Source organism: Vanessa atalanta, chromosome 1 (assembly GCF_905147765.1).
Source record: "Vanessa atalanta chromosome 1, ilVanAtal1.2, whole genome shotgun sequence".
Taxonomy (NCBI): domain Eukaryota; kingdom Metazoa; phylum Arthropoda; class Insecta; order Lepidoptera; family Nymphalidae; genus Vanessa; species Vanessa atalanta.
Genome location: NC_061871.1, coordinates 12680675 through 12701077, shown reverse-complemented (window position 1 = coordinate 12701077; position 20403 = coordinate 12680675). Strand labels below are relative to the sequence as shown.

The window sequence follows — 20403 nt, the reverse complement described above, 5'->3', positions numbered from 1 at the left end:
ACTTCGAAAATAATATCCCCAAAAACCATGCTCTGATACCTTATCTCGTTATATGTAATAAATACTGAATTATAATATTATTTTTTTTAATTCAATGCCTAATAATATTTTAAGTTATGGAAAAATTTGTTTAGACACGAAAAATAGCACACAATCATTATTTACAAAATTTATTTGTATTACACTTAAAAACTTAAAATGTTACGTTAATGAAATACCTCTTTGTATACCACATTGGTGTGTATTTCAGCCCGTAGGGTAGAATATCCAGAAAACGCTCAAATGCGAATCAACTCATTTTTAATCGGTAGCCCAATTTAAAAATGATTTACTCTCAACTCACACGACCTCGTGTCTAACATTTTAAATAAAAATAATATTTGCGCAGTAAAACGGCCTTCGCTCTGTCTACCTGACCAAAGTTGAGATAGAGAAAATGAAATACCCTTACTCAAACAAATCATTTTATTTTAAACAACATGCAGCTAATAAATACTTGTTTTTAATATATATTTTAGTAAAAATATTTGTTTTTTAAAAAAATAGTTCTAATAGTGGATCAAACTTTGTAACTCAATCTAAAGCACAATTTGACCATTGGCGCGCGCGTGGATTTCAAATGTACCTTTATATTGACCAAATAACAAGTCTCTGAAGTCAATAAGTACAAATACGTATTCCTTTTGATTGTTCTTACCACTTCTTTTTTTAGTAGCGTCGACGTGTATCGTATGCCATTATATTGCTACTTTTGGGATAGGATATATGATATGCCAATAAAGTTTATAAACTTTTTCTAGGGTTTTCTCTCATCCCAAACTCTCATGTACGTTATTAATAATAGACGATCATCTATGAGATCCTTCAGAGCATCTACTTCCCAATGAATAGATTAATTATTAACTACAATAGCATATGTAAAATTGCAAATTCCTTACATTATTAAAAGAAGGACAAAAATAATTCAACGGATTATCCTGACATTGACATTTTTAATGACAATAACAACGTAATGACGGAAATTAATGACGTAATTTTGAGAAAAAAACAATAATGTATATGTCGGCGCAAACGCTTTAAATTGATTATTTAATCAAGTTATTTCTAATTAATTTGTGTTGTTATTATGATGTTTGCTATAAAAAGCAGTGCGACAGTTGCTCGAGGTTCATTCTCATTCGAGCCGTCGGACTGTTCAGACGAACGTTGTGTCCTGATCGATTGTTGAATAAACCTATTATTTTGCTGAAATAGTTTTATTATTTCATTGCAAAATGAGCCATCAAGATCATGTTGGTGAAAGTGACGTCAGCAATGCTGACGTCACGCTTTTTAAAAATAACCCTGGAGGAACTTCTCCGTCATCAGAAGTGGGATCGGAACAAGCTCCGATCTCAGCCAATTCCTCATCAGCTACGGTTCCACCTGTCACATCATTATCACTACAAGACAGAACCATATTACGACGTGCTGTATCTCTAAGCACCACACACCTGCCTGGTGGAAATGCCGGAAGCCATGGCTCCAATAAATCATTCATCGGCTCCAAGACCCAAGACCAATGAAAGGACGTGCCAAGATGTGGATTGATGATTGGTTAATAGCCACATCTTCATAGAATCAACCAACTAAAGGGGTTTGGCCAATATCCAGTCATATCATTGATCGAGTTGAAGACGATTTATAGCATTGATTCCATCAGGGTACAAATACTGTTCTTTGTGGTTCATAGTACAAATCTCAGCATATTAATAACATCAGATAGTACCAAACTGAAGCACCAACCGAAGGTTCATCATGTGAGCACTTCTTTATCCAATTGAAAAACCATCGGAAGCTTTCCAGATGATTCACATAGATATCACGGGGAAATAGTACACTCAAGATGACCAATACGCCAGGAATCAGCCGAGCAAATGGCTATGTGGAAAGAGTTGTCGCTACACTAAAAAACGCTTTAATAATTAAGTGGCACAGTGTACTGGACTAACTACAGTTGGCAATGAATTGCACCGTGCATCGAGTAGCTGGAGTTGCGCCGCTCATATTTATTACGTAAAGAATACATTGCGTAGCATTTGAGCTTCCTGGTCGTCATCAATAATCAAACGGTCGACATTGAACCGCTAACAACACAAGTTCAGCAACGAATGACTCGGAATATAACGGACAACGTTTCAATTCTCACAAAGCTAAAAATTATTATTTTCAGCATGAAGATTAAGAATCCACGTAATTAACCATTACTTGATCTGACTAATTCAGTGAGCCTTTTGAGATTTTCAGGTTTCATAAAAAAGACGAAAGTGCAGACGGTGGTCGGCAGAGGGCGTCTCTGACAGGCTTCTCGTGATCAGCTTCGTCGTGCATCGCAGCCGGGCAACCAAGGTACCGTGTCGGCGGAAGAAGATGGTGAGATTCTTCAGTGCTGCCACAACTGATTCCGATCCAGTAGTCTACAACGACGAGCACTCATCATCGCATTAAAACTGTGAGGCAAAATTTACTTACTTTACCTCTCAATATCTACGAAAGTGGTACCTTTGAGCTAGTAATGTGCTACCACTGTGCTATAAACCACGACAATTCAATACCATTGAGATTCCTCATGCAACTGTAACTAGACACTTACACACCGGCTTTAGATTGGTACCTCTGAGCTGGTTGTGTTTCCACTGGCCAAAATCACGGATCCTTGATGTATCCACAGAGAACCCTGAGATACCGTTGAAATACCTGGTGGAATCACAACCAGACATGTGCACAACATAATCTGGAGAGTGATACCTCTGAGCTAACCACGTGTTACCCTCGAGCTAACCACGGATCCTTGATGTATCCACAGAGAACCATGAGATACCGTTGGGAAGCCTTGTGGAGCCGTGATAGACATGTATTCACCACAGATCTACCAGAATCTTTTACATTATTAAATGACCTAGACATTATGACAGTTATGAGTGGTACTCATAAAATCTGCCCATATTTATTACAAAACAGGTGCATGAGAGATTTCTTTGTGTACTGCTTTTACAAAACTATTTCAAAGACCAACATGTGTGGCTTACAGATACCTGCTTCAAAAATCATTTTCTTGATTCTCAGATTTCAAATCGCACAACGCAGGCAGGCAGGTGCAGAGCACGCACCGCCTGTCAGAATGGCCGTGTCGGCGCAAACGCTTTAAATTGATTATTTAATCAAGTTATTTCTAATTAATTTGTGTTGTTATTATGATGTTTGCTATAAAAAGCAGTGCGACAGTTGCTCGAGGTTCATTCTCATTCGAGCCGTCGGACTGTTCAGACGAACGTTGTGTCCTGATCGATTGTTGAATAAACCTATTATTTTGCTGAAATAGTTTTATTATTTCATTGCAAAATGAGCCATCAAGATCATGTTGGTGAAAGTGACGTCAGCAATGCTGACGTCACGCTTTTTAAAAATAACCCTGGAGGAACTTCTCCGTCATATATAAATAATAATTCATAACCATTCAGCCATTTCCATTATGACATTTTACAAATTCTAACAATGTATTTAAATTCACAATCTTTTATTTTATTTAGGTAACTTATTTTTAATATTTCTTACTACAAAAACTGTATTTAGATTTAATTTTGATTAAGTACTTTTTTTTTAATTTTTTTATTTTATCAATTAACTTTTTATAATTTTTACAATGTTGACTTATATTTCAATTTTCAAGTAATTTTAGAACACCTGTAAAAAAGTAGGCAATTACCCAATTACTTATGATGACTTTTGGTCTATTGTGTTTTTTTGTTATACTACATGTGTGGGTTATAAATAAAGAAATAAATAAATTAATGAATAATATTATATATATATATGATTTACCTTCTATTATTTGATTTAAAATGCGCTGTATCCCACAACACACATATGCAGCTCCGTTTCAAGAGTCGAATCGTAGATCATAAGTATTGGCTCAATATTCTTTATTAAAAAAAATCCGTAATACAAGCACTATTCCGTTATTAAGTTTAAGTATTAAGTGGTAGCATTGCTACCAGAACAAGAAAGAGTTATCTATATCAGTAGAACGATTTAAAAATAATAATAATATTAATCCTTTCACTAATCAGGCAAACAACACAGGAAGGATTAATATTTTTAGGAACTAAATTAATTTTTTTTGTATGAAATACGGAAAATAATAATTTGTCGAAAAAGTGCAGTTTTATTCCTAGTTAAATTTTGTTACAATTAATACATATACATTGACTCTTGATACTTGGAGCGTTGTTAGTTTTATTATATTACACGTTAAGCGACCTTGAAATTTGAGATGCATTGCGGTCCAAGCGACGAAAAGGCTCGGCGAAGGTGGCCAAATGTTGGCCAGCCCAAACTAAGACGTACGTTGGGTTTTCTTCGCCCCTTCCTCATGTCACTGCACTGTTGAATCGCCTTCGCCTAACGATCACCGATTTTTGACAGTCATTGTAGCCGCGTTATAGTGACATCAATTCACCACTCATCTCGGTATTGAGTATTATTTGACATCACTTGCGCTTAAATATACTCTGTGTTGAAATTAATGTTTACTAATAGTCATGGTGAGTTTTTGAAAATAGAAATTGATGCCTGGTGTTATTTACGCTGTTTTCGAACTTATTAACTGGCTTGTACGGCTCCTCATATAAAGTTTATATTTATTATGTTTCGTTTGGTATCTCACTCGTTTAAGACATTTTCTGCCTCGCACAACCACTCTGTCGAACTAGCTTACGTCGGCGGTTTTTCCAAACCAATACGACTTGGAAACCTCCAAGAAAAGCGTACTCCTTCCTTAAAAGCCGGCAACGCATCTGCAAGCCCCCCGGTGCTGCAAATGCCCATGTACGGTGGTAGTCACTTTTCATCAGGTGAAAAAAATCGAAGTATAACCGATTGACGGATATAGGATTATAATATTAATTATTTTTCCTTTTCATTTTCTACGATAATAGTAAAAAACCCTCTGCATGCGTGTCAAACTCGCACTTGACTCATTCTTTTATTTAACGCTAAAGCACCGGAACAATATATATTTATTTCAATCACTTATCAATTAAATATTTATCAGAGTTTAAATGAATTAATCTATTCATTGATATGTGTGTATTATAAATAGACATGACATATTTGTAAAATCCTATTCCTCCGATAGAATGGCTAAAATTATTTACCTTTTGGCTCTTTGCGTCACCGCCGTTGTAGGTAAGTTGCTCAACACGAGTTTCAAAGTATTTTTATCTAAACATTTTATTGTTAAATAATAAAAGCTTATATTTTATATTGTGGTTATGCGATGTGATGAATAGTTTATTAAATGTTCAAAATTAATTATTACCATTAATATCTTATTGGTTCTACAATTAACAGCAAAATCCTTCACTAACGAATCACTAGCTTACTTGGTAAGATATGAATCGTACAAGTTTACCTTACGTTTGTGCAGAAAAAATGTAGTTTTATTAATTTGCCCATTAAGCAAATAAAAAAAATGTGTTTTGGATCATTATTATGAAAAGATCGCTCGATGCTCACATGAAAATGATTTATTTAATATTGATTCAACCTTTTATTTCAGCGCTGCCGAGCCAACAAAGAATTGCTGGCGGCTCAACGGTGAATATAAGTAGGTACCCGTTTCTAGTTGCGCTGTTAACAGCAAGAGATGGTGTGTATTATCGTCAATCATGTGGAGCGTCCATCATCAACAATAGATCGGTTCTTACTGCTGCCCATTGTCTCAGGTAAGTCATAGCTGTTGCTTATAAGAGCTACAAATTCAAGTTTGAAGCGTATTAATGTGATACATCTATTGCCGTACCTTGGTGATAAGGCTCGTATGTCGTGACGGTAAGCGGCTTGGTTTTTCCCTATACCGTCATGCCCTCTCAGTCGCTGCACTCTACTTGTTCACCGTACGCGTGCCACATATATTATGTAATTTTTTATACTAATAGATTTGTCATATCAATATCTAATAGTAATATAAATCAAAATCGACAAGTATATATATGTCCTATAATCTGTTCGTCTTCCAAAATAAATATATTATATAGGTGATTGTCGAGGAGATGTGATATAAACCATAAAAATGCTTTGAGTTATTTGTTAGAGGTTCAGTTAATCAATTTCGAGTTCGTGCTGGGTCGAGTACTGCAAGCAGCGGTGGTACAGTTCACAACGCTAATAGGATAATCATTCATCCTAATTACAAAGAATTCCCGCTAAACAATGACATCGCCGTTTTGAGACTGTCGACACAATTTTCTTTTGGAAGCAACGTGCGGGCTGGAAGCATTGCTGGCGCAAATTACAATCTTGGCGATAACCAAAGTGTTTGGGCTGCAGGATGGGGTCTCACATCAGTAAGTTGCTATTTTTACTTCTAATTTTTACTGATATTGATGAACAATACAAGACTTTTTTTTTTAAAGTACACACACAATATGCATATCAAAACCTACATCATATGAATATCTATAACAAGCGTACACAAAGGGCAAAACTGTGTGCGCAAACACGAGTTCTATTTCCTCTCTTATCGAGACAACAAATCCAAAATAAATGGAAAGGTTTTAGGTACAGTGCCAATGGCTTTTCGCGTCACCTCCTCAGGTGGTCCTCACGTCGTCCTCACGGAAATGTAACTTCCAATTTCCAATTTGGGTTTTGCTGAGAATTTCGTATGGTATATTGTGTTTATATGAAGTAACATTTAGGATTTCAACTACTATATATTAGAAGCTCACACCATAAACACAATAATGACAAAACACATATGGAATATCTTAAGACGTCTTCATTATTTTTTAGTTCAATGGAAGTCCATCTGAAAACCTTCGTCACATTCAGCTGTGGACAATAAACCAGAACACTTGTCAAAATCTTTATGGTATGGTAGTAACGCAAAATGTATTATGCGCGGCACCAAGAGTGGCAGGTGGCATATGCACCCAGGACTCAGGAGGGCCACTACTTCACAATAACGTCATCGTGGGTGTTGTCTCGTTTGGAGGCAGGTGTGGAGAAGCACAATTCCCTGGGGGATTTGCAAGAGTCTCAAGATACACCAGTTGGATCCAGTCTAATGCATAAACTTCGAAAATAATATCTCCAAAAACCATGCTCTGATACCTTTTCTCGTTATATGTAATAAATACTGAATTATAATATTTTTTTTTAATTCAATGCCTACTAATATTTTAAGTTATGGAAAAATTTGTTTAGACACAAAAAATAGACACACAATCATTATTTACAAAATTTATTTCTATTACACTTAAAAACTTAAAATGTTACGTTAATGAAATACCTCTTTGTATAACATATTGGTGTGTATTTCAGCCCTTAGAGTAGAATATCCAGAAACGCATAAATGCGAATCAACTCAATTTTAATCGGTATCCCAAAAATAAAATTTCGAGCTTTATAACTTCAAAATTACAGACTTCCAGACTAACCTGAATACGAAATTTTAAAACCTATTTTTCCCTTTAGGCCTAAAATATCAAGAAACGCTCAAATACGTATCTACTCATTTTTAATCAGTAGCTCAAAAATAAAGTTTCATGCTTCTAACTTCAAAAATGACGGTCTTCCAAAATATCCTATATACGAAATGTCAAACTCTATTTCTCCCCTTTGGCGTAAAATATTCAGAAACGCTTAAATACGCATCACTTTTAATCGGTAGCCCAAAAATAAAATTTCATGCTTCTATCTATAAAAATTACAGACTTCCAGACTAACCTGTATACGGAGTGTTAACCCTATATCTCCCCTTGGGCGTAAAATATCCAGAAACATTTTTTGTTTTTAATTTTAAAAATGACGACTTCCATAAAAACTTTCAACCCTTATTTCACCCCCTTAGTGGTTGAATATAAAAAAACTCTTAAATACGTATTTACTCATTTTTAATCAGTATCCTAAAAATAAAATTACATGTTTGTTACCTAAAAAATGATTAACTCCCATCAAAACTTTCAATCCTTATTTCCCCCTTACTGGTAGATTATCTAGAAACGCTTAAATAAGTATCTACTCATTTTTGATCAGTATCCCAAAAATAAAGTTTCATGTTTCTATCTTAAAAATGACGGACTTCTTACTATAAATAACTTACAACCTTTCAACCCCTTATCAAACCCTTTACAGCTATGTCCTTTCTCAGGCTCGCGTGAAAGCGAGACAGACAGACAGACAGAGTTACTTTCGCATTTATAATATTAAAACCTAAAATTATCAGTGTTTATCTATTATATTGTCCACGTATTATACATTCAAAATCATTCACTTTAAATCACACTATCTATTAAAAAAACCTAGACATAGACAGGAAAAGACAGTCAGCGGGAAGCAATTTTGTTTTATACTATGTAGTGATAACAAATAGGTATAACGTACACGGTTTTCACTCATTGGAAATACAAACCGTTATGTCCCTGCGTTTTAAAACTGTAATATCTTCGAAAATATTCATTTAAATTACATGCTGTACAGGGCCATCTTGATCTATATTGAATTCACAATTTATTTAAGGTACCTAATTGGATAAGGATTAATGCTATATTGCTTAAATTTCTCGTAAAAAGTAAACGATAAAAAATTGTTTATTGTGGGTTATCTTTAAGAGATAGACATATACCATCGCGAACTTTTTTGTAGACATTTTTGTGGTGTACAGTTCTGTAGTACATTATTTTGATCTATCTAGTAGGATTCAACCAGTGTTTACAATGTAAGCGCAAAAAATGTATAAATTTACGACAACACTTTAGAAACTTTTAAAATTATCAGTGTTACTTAACTATATTGTCTATGTATTATATACAAAACCCTTCCTCTCGAATCACTCTATCTATTTAAAAAATCCGCATCAAAATCCTTTTCGTAGTTTTAAAGATTTAAGCATACAAAGGGACATGGGGACAGAGAGAGCGACTTTGTTTTATACTATGTAAAGATATACCATAGAAATAACCTAGTTGGTTGATGACGTTTCTGGAGAAAAAATCAACATGAGTTATTTGCTTACCGCTGAGCGATATAGACATCGAATAATTGCAGGAACGCCTATCATCTGTGCGTACAGGATGGTAGGTCTACAGTTACCACGTGAAATTTTCGAAATGTCGAAATTGTTTGATGGCATTGGCAAAAGTCTCAAGCTTACAGGAGTGGTACTTACTCTGTGTCTGTCGTGCGCTTACTGTAATAAGCTATTACATATGATTTACCTTCTATTATCTGAATTAAAATCGCGCTGTATCCCACAATACACATATGTAGCTATTAAATAATAAAAGCTTATATTTTATATTGTGGTGATGCGATGTGATGAATAGTTTGTTAAAAGTTCAAAATTAATTATTACCATTAATATCTTATTGGTTCTACAATTAACAGCAAATCCTTAACTAACGAATCACTCGCTTACTTGGTAAGATATGAATCGTACAAGTTTACCTTACGTTTGTGCAGAAAAAATGTAGTTTTATTAATTTGCCCATTAAGCAAATAAAAAAAATGCGTTTTGAATTATTATTATGAAAAGATCGCTCGATGCTCACATGAAAATGATTTATTTAATAATGATTCAACCTTTTATTTCAGCGCTGCCGAGTCAACAAAGAATTGCTGGCGGCTCAACGGTGAATATAAGTAGGTACCCGTTTCTAGTTGCGCTGTTAGCAGCAAGAGATGGTGTGAATTATCGTCAATCATGTGGAGCGTCTATTATCAACAATAGATCAGTTCTTACTGCTGCCCATTGTCTCAGGTAAGTCATAGCTGTTGCTTATAAGAGCTACAAATTCAAGAAGCGTATTGATGTGATACATCTATTGCCGTACCTTGGGGATAAGGCTCGTATGTCGTGACGGTAAACGGCTTGGCTTTTCCCTATACCGTCATGCCTTCTCTGTCGCTGCACTTTACTTGTTCACCGTCCGCGTGCCTCATATATTATGTAAATTTTTATACCAATAGATTTGTCATATCAATATCTAATAATAATAATATATATCAAAATCGACAAGTATACATATGTTCTAGAATCTGTTGGTCTTCCAAAATAAATATATTATATAGGTGATTGTCGAGGAGATGTGATATAAACCATAAAAATGCTTTGTTTTATTTGTTAGAGGTTCAGTTAATCAATTTCGAGTTCGTGCTGGGTCGAGTACTGCAAGCAGCGGTGGTACAGTTCACAACGCTAATAGGATAATCATTCATCCTAATTACAACGAATTCACGCTAAACAATGACATCGCCGTTTTGAGACTGTCGTCACAATTTTCTTTTGGAAGTAACGTGCGGGTTGGAAGCATTGCTGGCGCAAATTACAATCTTGGCGATAACCAAAGTGTTTGGGCTGCAGGATGGGGTCTCACATCAGTAAGTTGCTATTTTTTCTTCTAATCTTTAATGATATTGATGAAAAATACAGAACTTTTTTTTAAAGTACACTTACAATACGCATATCAAAACCTACATCATATACATATTCATACAATATCTATAACAAGCGTACACAGCATACATTAATAAAGTTTTAGAACGCAATAGAAGATACATACACATTAAACGGACGAACTATTAACAAATGTATATTGGTATAATTGAGTATTCTTTAAAGAATATCGTGTATTTACTAGAAGAGATAAGCGACTGCTTATATTAATAATAGGCAATACAGGATGCGCGATTCAAAATATTTTTTTTAACATCTCATTGGTGCGATACTTACAACGCTGTTGCCATTGTCATTTCCGTCGCGTTTTAATTCCTTGGATACTTGGATTATTTTCCTAATATATGTAAAGTATTGCCCTTTAAAATATAATTAACATTAATTAATAAAATAAATCGAAATTTTCTGTATCAAGTCTTCTGGCCGCTTTTTATCACAGCTATTCTGAGACTTCTCAACTGCACAGAACACAATATTAAAAGCAAAAGTGTGTGCGCAAACACGAGTTCTATTTCCTCTCTTATCGAGACAACAAATCCAAAATAAATGGAAAGGTTTTAGGTACAGTGCCAATGGCTTTTCGCGTCACCTCCTCAGGTGGTCCTCACGTCGTCCTCACGGAAATGTAACTTCCAATTTCCAATTTAGGTTTTACTGAGAATTTCGTATGGTATATTATGTTTATATGAAATAACATTTAGGATTTCAACTACTATATATAAGAAGCTCACACCATAAACACAACAATGACATAACACATATGGAATATTTTAAGACGTCTTCATTATTTTTTAGTTCAATGGAAGTCCATCTGAAAACCTTCGTCACATTCAGCTTTGGACAATGAACCAGAACACTTGTCAAAATATTTATGGTTCAGTAGTAACGCAAAATGTATTATGCGCGGCACCAAGAGTGGCAGGTGGCATATGCACCCAGGACTCAGGAGGGCCACTACTTCACAATAACGTCATCGTGGGTGTTGTCTCGTTTGGCGGCAGGTGTGGACAAGCACAATTCCCTGGGGGATTTGCAAGAGTTTCAAGATACACCAGTTGGATCCGGTCTAATGCATAAACTTCGAAAATAATATCTCCAAAAACTATGCTCTGATACCTTTTCTCGTTCTATGTAATAAATACTGTATTATAATATATATATTTTTAATTCAATTCTTATTAATATTTGAAGTTATGGAAAAATTAGTTTAGACACGAAAAATAGCACGCAATCATTATTTACAAAATTTATTTCTATTACACTTACACATTGATAGCGTATTATATAAGTTAAGACATTAAACTTTGTTATATATTAATTTGTGAAAACATTTTGAATATTTTACAATCAGGTAACCATCAATATTATTTACTTAATCTTCACTTTAGCTACGTTTTGCATGACAAATGTTAAAATTATATAAACACAATCATTTACATAATCACATTTTTTTTTCTTCAAAGTTAAGCTAGTAAGATTAATTTTCCATATCGTTATGCTCAAAAACAATTACTTCACGATAAAAATTGAAATAAATACTATAATTTCTTAAAATATTCAGAATATCAGAAATTTTGTACACAAGTAACATCGTGATGGCCCAATGCTATTGTTGCTTTGTCGAACGCCGCTATCGGTCGCGGAGGCTGGCCTACAGCGAGGATTGCATCTGTATAGATAAGAAAAAGACATTATAAAATAAGTTTCATAAATATACTTAACTATTAAATTAAAGTAGTAAATTTCTATCTTGTTTTACAGCCGGACAAAGCTTATTCCTAAAAATTGAGTTGGATACGGAACAATTGCATCCGAATCATACCGGTTTCCTAGCAACTAATTCCTCTACCGTGATCACAAAATGAGCTATAAATATAATTTTAATACAAAAAAAAAATGGACGTAACTCAGTCAACCAAAATTTAATGAAATTTGGCTCGGGAATTAAAGCTGGCTTATAAACTTTTGTTTTCTATACTCTATTCCAACCATAACAGGAAAAAAGCCAAATAAACAACATTTTACAGCAAATTGACGCGATATAATTGATCGAGAGCTTGATTAATCTATGATATTCAATATGGATTTGCGAAAAAATGGCGTTTTTAATGTCAACGAAACATATCGGAATTTTGGAAGTAAAATTAAAGCAGAAATAAGTAGTTAAGTGCAATAGTGTTGTATTATAAATAAATATATTTTGCACAATATCGCATGAAATACGTAAAACTAAGTTTTGTTTATCTTTTCTCCTGTTTCCACTGGAATAGGCTATACAACTATTATATGCCCATACAAACGTGTATGAATCTATTGTCACTGGATATGTGCTACTTGACTGTAAACTGTGACTAATGATCCGCTTCCGTTGCAGCACGAGGGTGCACATTTGGGGGCACAGCAAGGGGCAGAATAGCCGCTGCAATTACATCTGAAAATAATATAACCATTAGAATAGATTCGGAACATTTCTTACAATTTAAATAGCTAGGTCCTAAAAATATTAAACATTCCATAAATGGTCATTGTACCAAAAACCTTAGGGGCTAAGATATTCCTGTCAACGCTGGCTCACTTGCTCTTCAAAAACTCAACAAAAATAAGTATTGTTGTTTGGCGATGAGTAAGTAACACATACTTATGCTTGTACAAAGTCCTATTGTCAAGTAAGTATGAATGAAAGACACATCCGTCAATATGATAAATTGAATGAAAAAGCATGAATCGACCATTGACGAAACCGTGAGGCAAGTCTTACAAACGTGCTAATACTGAGTGAAAACTCTTTACAATGATATCCTCTGGTATAATTATTCGAATAAATATATTTTTTTAATAAAATACTAGATATAACGAAATGAATTTTACATTTTATACGAAAAACGTAACTTACTGAATCGATGACATAATAGATTGTAATTGATTGATTATTCCCATTCGGTTACACATTGTGAAATTTATTTGAAGTTGGTCGGTGGGTAAAAATTACTTGCCACAATTTTGATTACGATGCCTGGTAATGATTTGAATGTCGTCTTGTCGTCATGTTTCATATTTGAAGTATTCTTTATTTGAAAATTATTTGACGTATGACTGGTACTTATTAAAAACTCTTTGTTAAATTTGTAGTATCCTGTTATATCATCAGTAATAACTATTTTGTAATCGAGTTTAAGCGTTACAAGAGTGCCTCGTACAAGTTTTACAGCATTTTTGTAGCCATCTTTTTCCGAATTTCCGTAACAGTAAAATAAATTATTTTCCTTAAATAAAATTATTCTCTATTATAATATTCTAAAGTTTCTAAGATACAAAACAAATCTTTATTTTTGCCTAAGATGACTACTACAGGAAAGAAAAAAGTTAAAACCTATTTTATTAAAATCAAACTATCTTAAGTTTATTAGTTCGATTTTATTTTTTTTACTTTTTTACTGTAATTATGAGTTTCGGCATATATTATATTAGACATGGCATGTAAATTATTTCAAATGGTGTGCTGAATAAACGAGACCGACTGAAATCAAACGAAACAACGGATAAATCTGGGTCATGCTTATTGTCGTTTTATTTTTGTAAATTGTAATAGGACTAATTGGTTTTCTTCCAATGCCTTTTCAATAATCATAAAAATATTCTGAATTAATGGAAGTATGAAGGAAAATAAGATGTTTATAATAGTCTACCTAAATAAAGGCTTACTGTTCTTGCAAGTACTTCAAATATAATTGATAAATTAATTTTATTTAAATAATTACCTATACAGTTATCTAATATCTTTTAACAATAAGTTTACTATAATAATGCAATACAACTTAAATTAATTATTTTATATTAATAAACATTTTCTTAAGTAACTCACACCTCCGCTAACAAGATAATTTAAATATATTTTTACAACCCTTTAAAGCCTTTCTTCGCTTCGTCTTAACTCAGTTCACCTCATCTCACCGCAACAACCCACTATTCTCCATTTACAACCTCTTTTCTGCTCACCTCATAATATATCCATTACAATTAATTTTATAAAAACCTTATAAACTTTTTAACCACTTATTCAAAGTATTATTTTTAAATAATTACCTATACAGTTAAAGTAGTAAAGTGAAAATAATTTTATTAACAGCTTATTGGAAAATTATGTACATTTATGTCTAGATTTATGACTGCCAATGCAGAGAACGCACCGAAAAAAAATGGTGGCCCCCAAAGTACAGGCACGCTAGCAAAGTATGACGTTTGGCGACTGTCAAGCGTAGCTGTCACGCACGCCTAGATAATAATGTCGGTCCGTTTTTTTTAGTTCTTTTGTAGTGCGACACTAGCTAATCTAAGCGATATGTTTTAGGACTTGTATTAGTAGTAGAAAAATATACAGTATTAATATTACGAACGGTCGATTTATTAACTTTTCTACATTTTCATTTACAGACGACAATATAAAATATATATATAATGTTTCATTTAGATTACGTATATTCATTTAGTTAGCCGACGGCGCACATGATGGATAGTGAGGTCGAACCTGTTGACAAAACACAAACAGTTAGGATATAAAACAGGAGTTAGTTAATTTACAGGAAAAGCTTTAACTACTCATACTATAAAAAAGAAGTTTAAAATTTCAGCACAAACGTTTTTTTTTTGTTTTAAAAGATTAATCGTTACATACAGTCGCGAGTGCATTATAGCGTTTTATAGTCAAAAAAAGCCAAAACTTCAACAGACTATAATAGATGTCATAATTGTCGATATATTTACTCGTATCGATTTATTTTGTACTAACCGGACGCTCGTAATTAATTAGTTGATATCTGACTTTTTTATCTTGATTGTTGAGGACCATCCCGGGCCAACTTGTAGGTCGATAGTCGAAAGTGCTGTCACCAACTATCAAAGGCCTCCTCAGAGTCACAGAGTCCATTCCACAAGGGAGACACGGTGGTCCCTATAAAAATAAAAAAAATTTGATAGGATTTACGAAATCAATATTAGTTGGTTAAAGGCTTCGTTAAGCTAGTGGGTAGTTATAGACCATACCATAAATTCGACCATAATATATCATGTAAACTTTTGACTTTTGGTAATAGAAAATTTACCTGTACAGGATAGCATGGAATATATTCTGGAGGTTCTTTGTAACTCGGCAAATGAAGTACGGGACTGCACATTTTTAAATATTTACCAACGAGTGTAAATTATTTTTTAATCCAATTAACTTGATAATTTTGGAAAGGAAATTTTAGAGAGGCCTAAAGACGTACTATGTATATATTGACATTTAAAATTTTGTCATAATAATTAATATAAAAACTTTTCGCTTATTTTCAGCCAGGATTTTTGATTTTTCTTTACTAGGTTTGCTCAGGCAATGAAATCAAAAGCGGTTTCTATTGCACTGACTGACTCTGAACTCATACTTTAATTTGTTTAAATAATCAAGGATACGTAAAATTATTTGTACGTGGCCGCAGCACGCGTATTCAATAAGTTTAAATCGAAAGGAACTGGGTGATTGCTAACAAAACCAAGTTGAAACGCCGAATGCAGCTGCCCAGGGGGTTACTTGCAATCGCTGGGAATACCACTTTTTCCGATGTTTGGAAATGGTTTACAGTATAATACAGCAGTGGCTTTTCTTAGGCAGAAAACATACAGATTTTTTGAGGAGATTTATCATACTAGATACTAAGAAACAATGCTGCTGCTACTGATTTGGACAATCGGGGGGTTTGCTGCACTGCATAATCGTATAATCCCATCTCTCTCCTGCTTACTTGGTAGTAGGGCTTTGTGCAAGCCCGTCAGAGTAGGTACATCATCATCATCAGATATTCTACCGTCAAATAGCAGTACTCAGTATTGTTGTGTTCCGGTTTGGAGGATGAGTGAGCCAGTGTAACTACAAGGGACGTAACATCTTAGTTCCCAAGGTTGGTGGCGCATTGGTGATGTAAGGAATGGTTAATATATCTTACAGCGCAATTGTCTAAAAAAAAATGTTTCGATGACAAAAACAAACAAAACATGGGTGTCTTATCATACATGAAACCGTACTTTTTTATGGCGTTTAGGTTTAATGTCGTTAGCCCCTTACTAAGAATAAAATATAATAATAAAAATAGTTTCCGAAACGAGAGTCATTTAGTATCATTACACAGTATAAAAATGTAGAATACTATTACTTGTTATTTATAAAAAACCTTTAAATTATAATAAAATAATCATAGCCTTATAGAATCAATTATTTAAATTATTAATAAGTAGGTATGCGAAAGTCAAAATCGAGTAGGCGTATCCATACCTATAAAAAGGCTCGACCTACGTTTGGTCTACCATTTGTTAACCATTATTACATATCAAAATTTTAAACAAAAGTGAAAACAAAAGACTGCAATATGTCTGGATGTGTACCTAATTCCATCTGCCCTCCTCCAATTTGTGCATCTTTTCCCAGCTCTTGCAGCTCCGGTTCTAGTAAGTGTCAAAACAATATACCGCCGGCGATGCGATGTTATCCTGTGAATCCCTGCATCAATATTTACAGCTGTTACACTCAAATAATGTAATGCAAGAAAAACAAGTGAACCAGAAATATAAAGTGTACGAAAATTTGTTAAAGTGGAATTTTATACGATATGGTACCTAACTGATGGATACACACAATTAAAACGGTAGCAAAAACTGTGGTCAAATGCTCCCGCCTTGCGAACAATCGCCAAAAATAAAGAAGCGGGGCATTACATGGGACGCGGTTAGATACACATAGCATCAGACGTCGAAGTGTGTGACAATATTAAAGATAGCCAATGAGTAAATGATATTTTACATTCGGAAAATCTGACGAAGATATTTCACCCAGTCATGGAAAACCCTCATATTCTCAGTTCATTAAATAAAGATTTATATTGAACGTTGTAACATTTGTTGTTTTATTTTTACTCCTAATAACAGATTTCACACGCGTACAGAAATAAAAAGGATGGAATTGGGAATCGCAGCGACTTACATATATATGTAATATCATATCGAAAAACCTTCTCGAAAACACTTAACATCATCGGCTTTGAGTTAGTAGTTTTTTCAGTTAGGCATTAAGAAAAATAAACAAGTATGAATATGATATTATACATATATATTTTTACTACATCATTTGTTTATTATCTAGCTTTTAGATCTGAGATCTACTTCTGAAATTCTGAGAATCTCTCTTATGATCGGAGCAATACAGCAGTTGTTCGGTCACAAAAGTTTCAGTGGCAGTTTACACCTATGACGAGAGACCTATGTAACTTTTTATTTATGCAATCGGTATCCGATTTTAAAATATAATCTGATTTTTAATTACGTAATTTAAACGTCTGAATTAACAGCAAATTGTAATTAACGATATGTTTAAAAATATTTACTTTCAAACTGCCCATAATTCCAGCATGTCATTAATTATATTTTCCTTACGATCTACTAAAAACTGTTACTGTTATTCGGTTACATGAAAATATTGGTATTCATTGCATTTATATTTACAAAGCAAAATCAATTTTATATTATTAAAAATAATATATTTAATAAAAAAAACTAATTAATGGCATAAAAATTTAGCTGCTTGGTTTGGTTGTGTTTATATCGGTTATTTTGTCCAAGCATGCACCTGTTCGAACTACTCTAACAACTCAACTCGTTTTTTATTTAATTTTGCTTAATTGTACTCATTAGAAACTGCTGTAGATAGTGAAACACATTAAACTTAATAAAAACGGTTTAATTCCATTTTAATCGAATAAATAACAAGACGTAACATGACACACGATAAATCTGTTCACGACACTAATCTGTTAAATAAGAGGCACATCGACATGATAGCAGCAACCGGATTGAGGACCCTGAAAATAAAACCATATTTTTTTACATAGGTAGTTTGAACTTTAACAAAATGGTTGATTCTGTTAACTGTATTTAGTAGAGCAGAGTAATCAGTACTTTATCTGTATATTTAGTCATTGTAAGAATATTTCAAATACCGTTGAGTATTTAGGCGCCCTCCGCTCCTTGTATGGTTGCGAACAACCATGTTTTAGAAGAGTTGGTTTTAAAATTAGACATCCTTTTACATATGTTATAAGACACTGATTCGATTTTATATCTAGAAGTAGTTTGTATACTGACCTGTTTAACGTAATTAGATGTGTAATATCGTACGTTGGGATTTCGTCTTGTGAATGATTCCGCGGGATAACCTGAAGGCCTATTTGCAAAAACACTATCATGTACTATTAAAGGTCGCCTTCGGGTTACAGGATCCAATTCGCAATATGGGCAGCAACTACGGGATATAGGTAGACAAGTGTCCGAACAAGGCGGTGCTCTTGGACAAATCGGACGTTGTTTTGGAAGAGTGGGTGGGGGACATTGAGGGTTATAACACGGAAGGACTGGTTGGTAACAAGGAGTTGGTTCTGGACACGGGCATACCTGAAACATACATTTGGTAACATTTTTATCATTCTTTAATTTTATTCTGCAAACAATACAATAATAAAAAAATTATATTAATTAACACAACAAATTATTTTTATAATTGTATATTTTAGTAATCCTAAAATAAATAAAGTACTTTAGCTACTTACATTGGGATTAGAGTAATGTATGTGATGCTGTCCAATATTTATTTATTTATTAAATAAAATAATGACTTACCGGCGGTGGATCACAAGGTTCTGGAGGAGGGCAGCAAGGTAATACTGGTGGGCAGCAAACTGGTAGTGGTGGCGGTGGAGGACAAGGCTCGCATGGTGGTTGCCTACGAGGTCTACAAGGTGGTAACAAAGGAACTATGGGTGGTACAAGATCTGGTATGACTGGTGCAGGGCATGGTCTAAACACTGGTGTACAGTTGCAGGTGGGACATGGAGTGCAAGGAACTGGTGGAGGACAGCACGGTTGACAACAAGGCGGTGGTGGCGAACAAGAAAATGAACATGGTCCAGTTCCACATGGAATTATTGCTGGACAGGTTGGCCAAAAATCCATAGAACACATCAAGATTTATAACATAGACGCTTACAATGTCAATATTTTTAATATATTTTTAATTAAAATGCTTAATTACTAAAAATTTATATTTTTATATTTGCCGACTTTTTTTGTATCTTTAATATTATGTCAAAATCTGTCAATGTCTCGATTAAATTTTTAATTTCTTAATTGAGATCCTGCCTTTCATAAATCAATCAAAGAGATCATAATGAAAAGAAAAAAAAACAGGAATGTGTAACTATTTGTAATAAAATATTACATTTTTTTTTTAAATTACTCCTTATTTACTATATCTCATATAGATAGTTTAGATAGCTAATTCAAAATACGTGTAGTAATCGTATGTCCCTAGTTATGGAACTAGCTATGTAGTAAAATTATTCCGGAGTAGGATGTTGTTCGTAAATCTGGAAAACCAAAAATGTGCGTAAATCTGCTTCATACCAAATTTCATCAAATTTGGTTCATTGGTTTAGTTGTGAAAGAGCGACAGACAGACAGAGACATTTATAATATTAATATTAGTATAGATTAATTACCTTTTTTAGGAGTTTTTTTATATACCTTACATACATACATACCTTAAGATATTATGTGACTTATTTTGGTTTGACTGACATCGATTTACGTAACATAATAAAAATTGAGTATTTTATCATTATTGACGGTTCTGTAACGTAATTAAAATTTTTATCTTTGGGTTTTTTTTTAAAGCATAATATACAGGCAAATTCTCAGTGTCAACAGCTTAAAGAAGTGGATAAGAGATTAAGATTACGGGTGCTATCGCAATAATTGTAGTTGTACAGGAGCAGTCAACAATGGCGCACATTAGACTTTTGAAAATGGACGACGCATACTGTATTGAA

General features: G+C 33.6%; 3 protein-coding genes and 1 long non-coding RNA gene across 4 annotated transcripts; 2 read left to right on the top strand and 2 right to left on the bottom strand.

Annotated features, from left to right (window-relative positions):
- The first annotated feature begins 5177 nt into the window (after positions 1 to 5177).
- On the top strand, positions 5178 to 7116 carry LOC125077892 (trypsin, alkaline C-like). The gene is made up of 4 exons (XM_047690008.1): positions 5178 to 5226; positions 5600 to 5765; positions 6134 to 6386; positions 6835 to 7116. Exons 1-4 carry the CDS (start codon positions 5178 to 5180, stop codon positions 7114 to 7116), a joined length of 750 nt encoding a protein of 249 aa, XP_047545964.1.
- A 2477-nt stretch (positions 7117 to 9593) lies between these two features.
- LOC125068840 (trypsin, alkaline B-like) lies at positions 9594 to 11602 on the top strand. Its single transcript, XM_047678214.1, has 3 exons — positions 9594 to 9802; positions 10170 to 10422; positions 11294 to 11602. The coding sequence occupies exons 1-3, from the start codon at positions 9594 to 9596 to the stop codon at positions 11573 to 11575; spliced, it is 744 nt and encodes a 247-aa protein (XP_047534170.1). The 3' UTR covers positions 11576 to 11602.
- Positions 11603 to 11852: 250 nt separating this feature from the next.
- Positions 11853 to 13534, bottom strand: LOC125066085. Its single transcript, XR_007119656.1, has 3 exons — positions 13392 to 13534; positions 12799 to 12929; positions 11853 to 12167 (listed from the first exon to the last, which is right to left on the bottom strand). It is a non-coding gene; the product is annotated as an uncharacterized LOC125066085 (long non-coding RNA).
- Positions 13535 to 18242: 4708 nt separating this feature from the next.
- Positions 18243 to 19603, bottom strand: LOC125065502 (unconventional myosin-XVI-like). Its single transcript, XM_047673161.1, has 3 exons — positions 19196 to 19603; positions 18665 to 18970; positions 18243 to 18381 (listed from the first exon to the last, which is right to left on the bottom strand). The coding sequence occupies exons 1-3, from the start codon at positions 19535 to 19537 to the stop codon at positions 18334 to 18336; spliced, it is 696 nt and encodes a 231-aa protein (XP_047529117.1). The 5' UTR covers positions 19538 to 19603; the 3' UTR covers positions 18243 to 18333.
- Between the last annotated feature and the right edge of the window lie 800 nt (positions 19604 to 20403).

What these genes read in the sequence shown, in the direction of transcription:
- LOC125077892 (XM_047690008.1), top strand. Translation starts at nt 5,178, where the DNA reads ATGGCTAAAATTATTTACCTTTTGGCTCTTTGCGTCACCGCCGTTGTA. An exon ending in ACTGCTGCCCATTGTCTCAG is followed by an intron (nt 5,766 to 6,133) that starts GTAAGTCATAGC and finishes GTTATTTGTTAG; the next exon opens with AGGTTCAGTTAATCAATTTC. An exon ending in CAGGATGGGGTCTCACATCA is followed by an intron (nt 6,387 to 6,834) that starts GTAAGTTGCTAT and finishes ATTATTTTTTAG; the next exon opens with TTCAATGGAAGTCCATCTGA.
- LOC125068840 (XM_047678214.1), top strand. Translation starts at nt 9,594, where the DNA reads ATGAAAATGATTTATTTAATAATGATTCAACCTTTTATTTCAGCGCTG. An exon ending in ACTGCTGCCCATTGTCTCAG is followed by an intron (nt 9,803 to 10,169) that starts GTAAGTCATAGC and finishes TTTATTTGTTAG; the next exon opens with AGGTTCAGTTAATCAATTTC. An exon ending in CAGGATGGGGTCTCACATCA is followed by an intron (nt 10,423 to 11,293) that starts GTAAGTTGCTAT and finishes ATTATTTTTTAG; the next exon opens with TTCAATGGAAGTCCATCTGA.
- LOC125065502 (XM_047673161.1), bottom strand. Translation starts at nt 19,537, where the DNA reads ATGTGTTCTATGGATTTTTGGCCAACCTGTCCAGCAATAATTCCATGT. An exon ending in AACCTTGTGATCCACCGCCG is followed by an intron (nt 18,971 to 19,195) that starts GTAAGTCATTAT and finishes TGTATGTTTCAG; the next exon opens with GTATGCCCGTGTCCAGAACC. An exon ending in CATCTAATTACGTTAAACAG is followed by an intron (nt 18,382 to 18,664) that starts GTCAGTATACAA and finishes TTTTATTTTCAG; the next exon opens with GGTCCTCAATCCGGTTGCTG.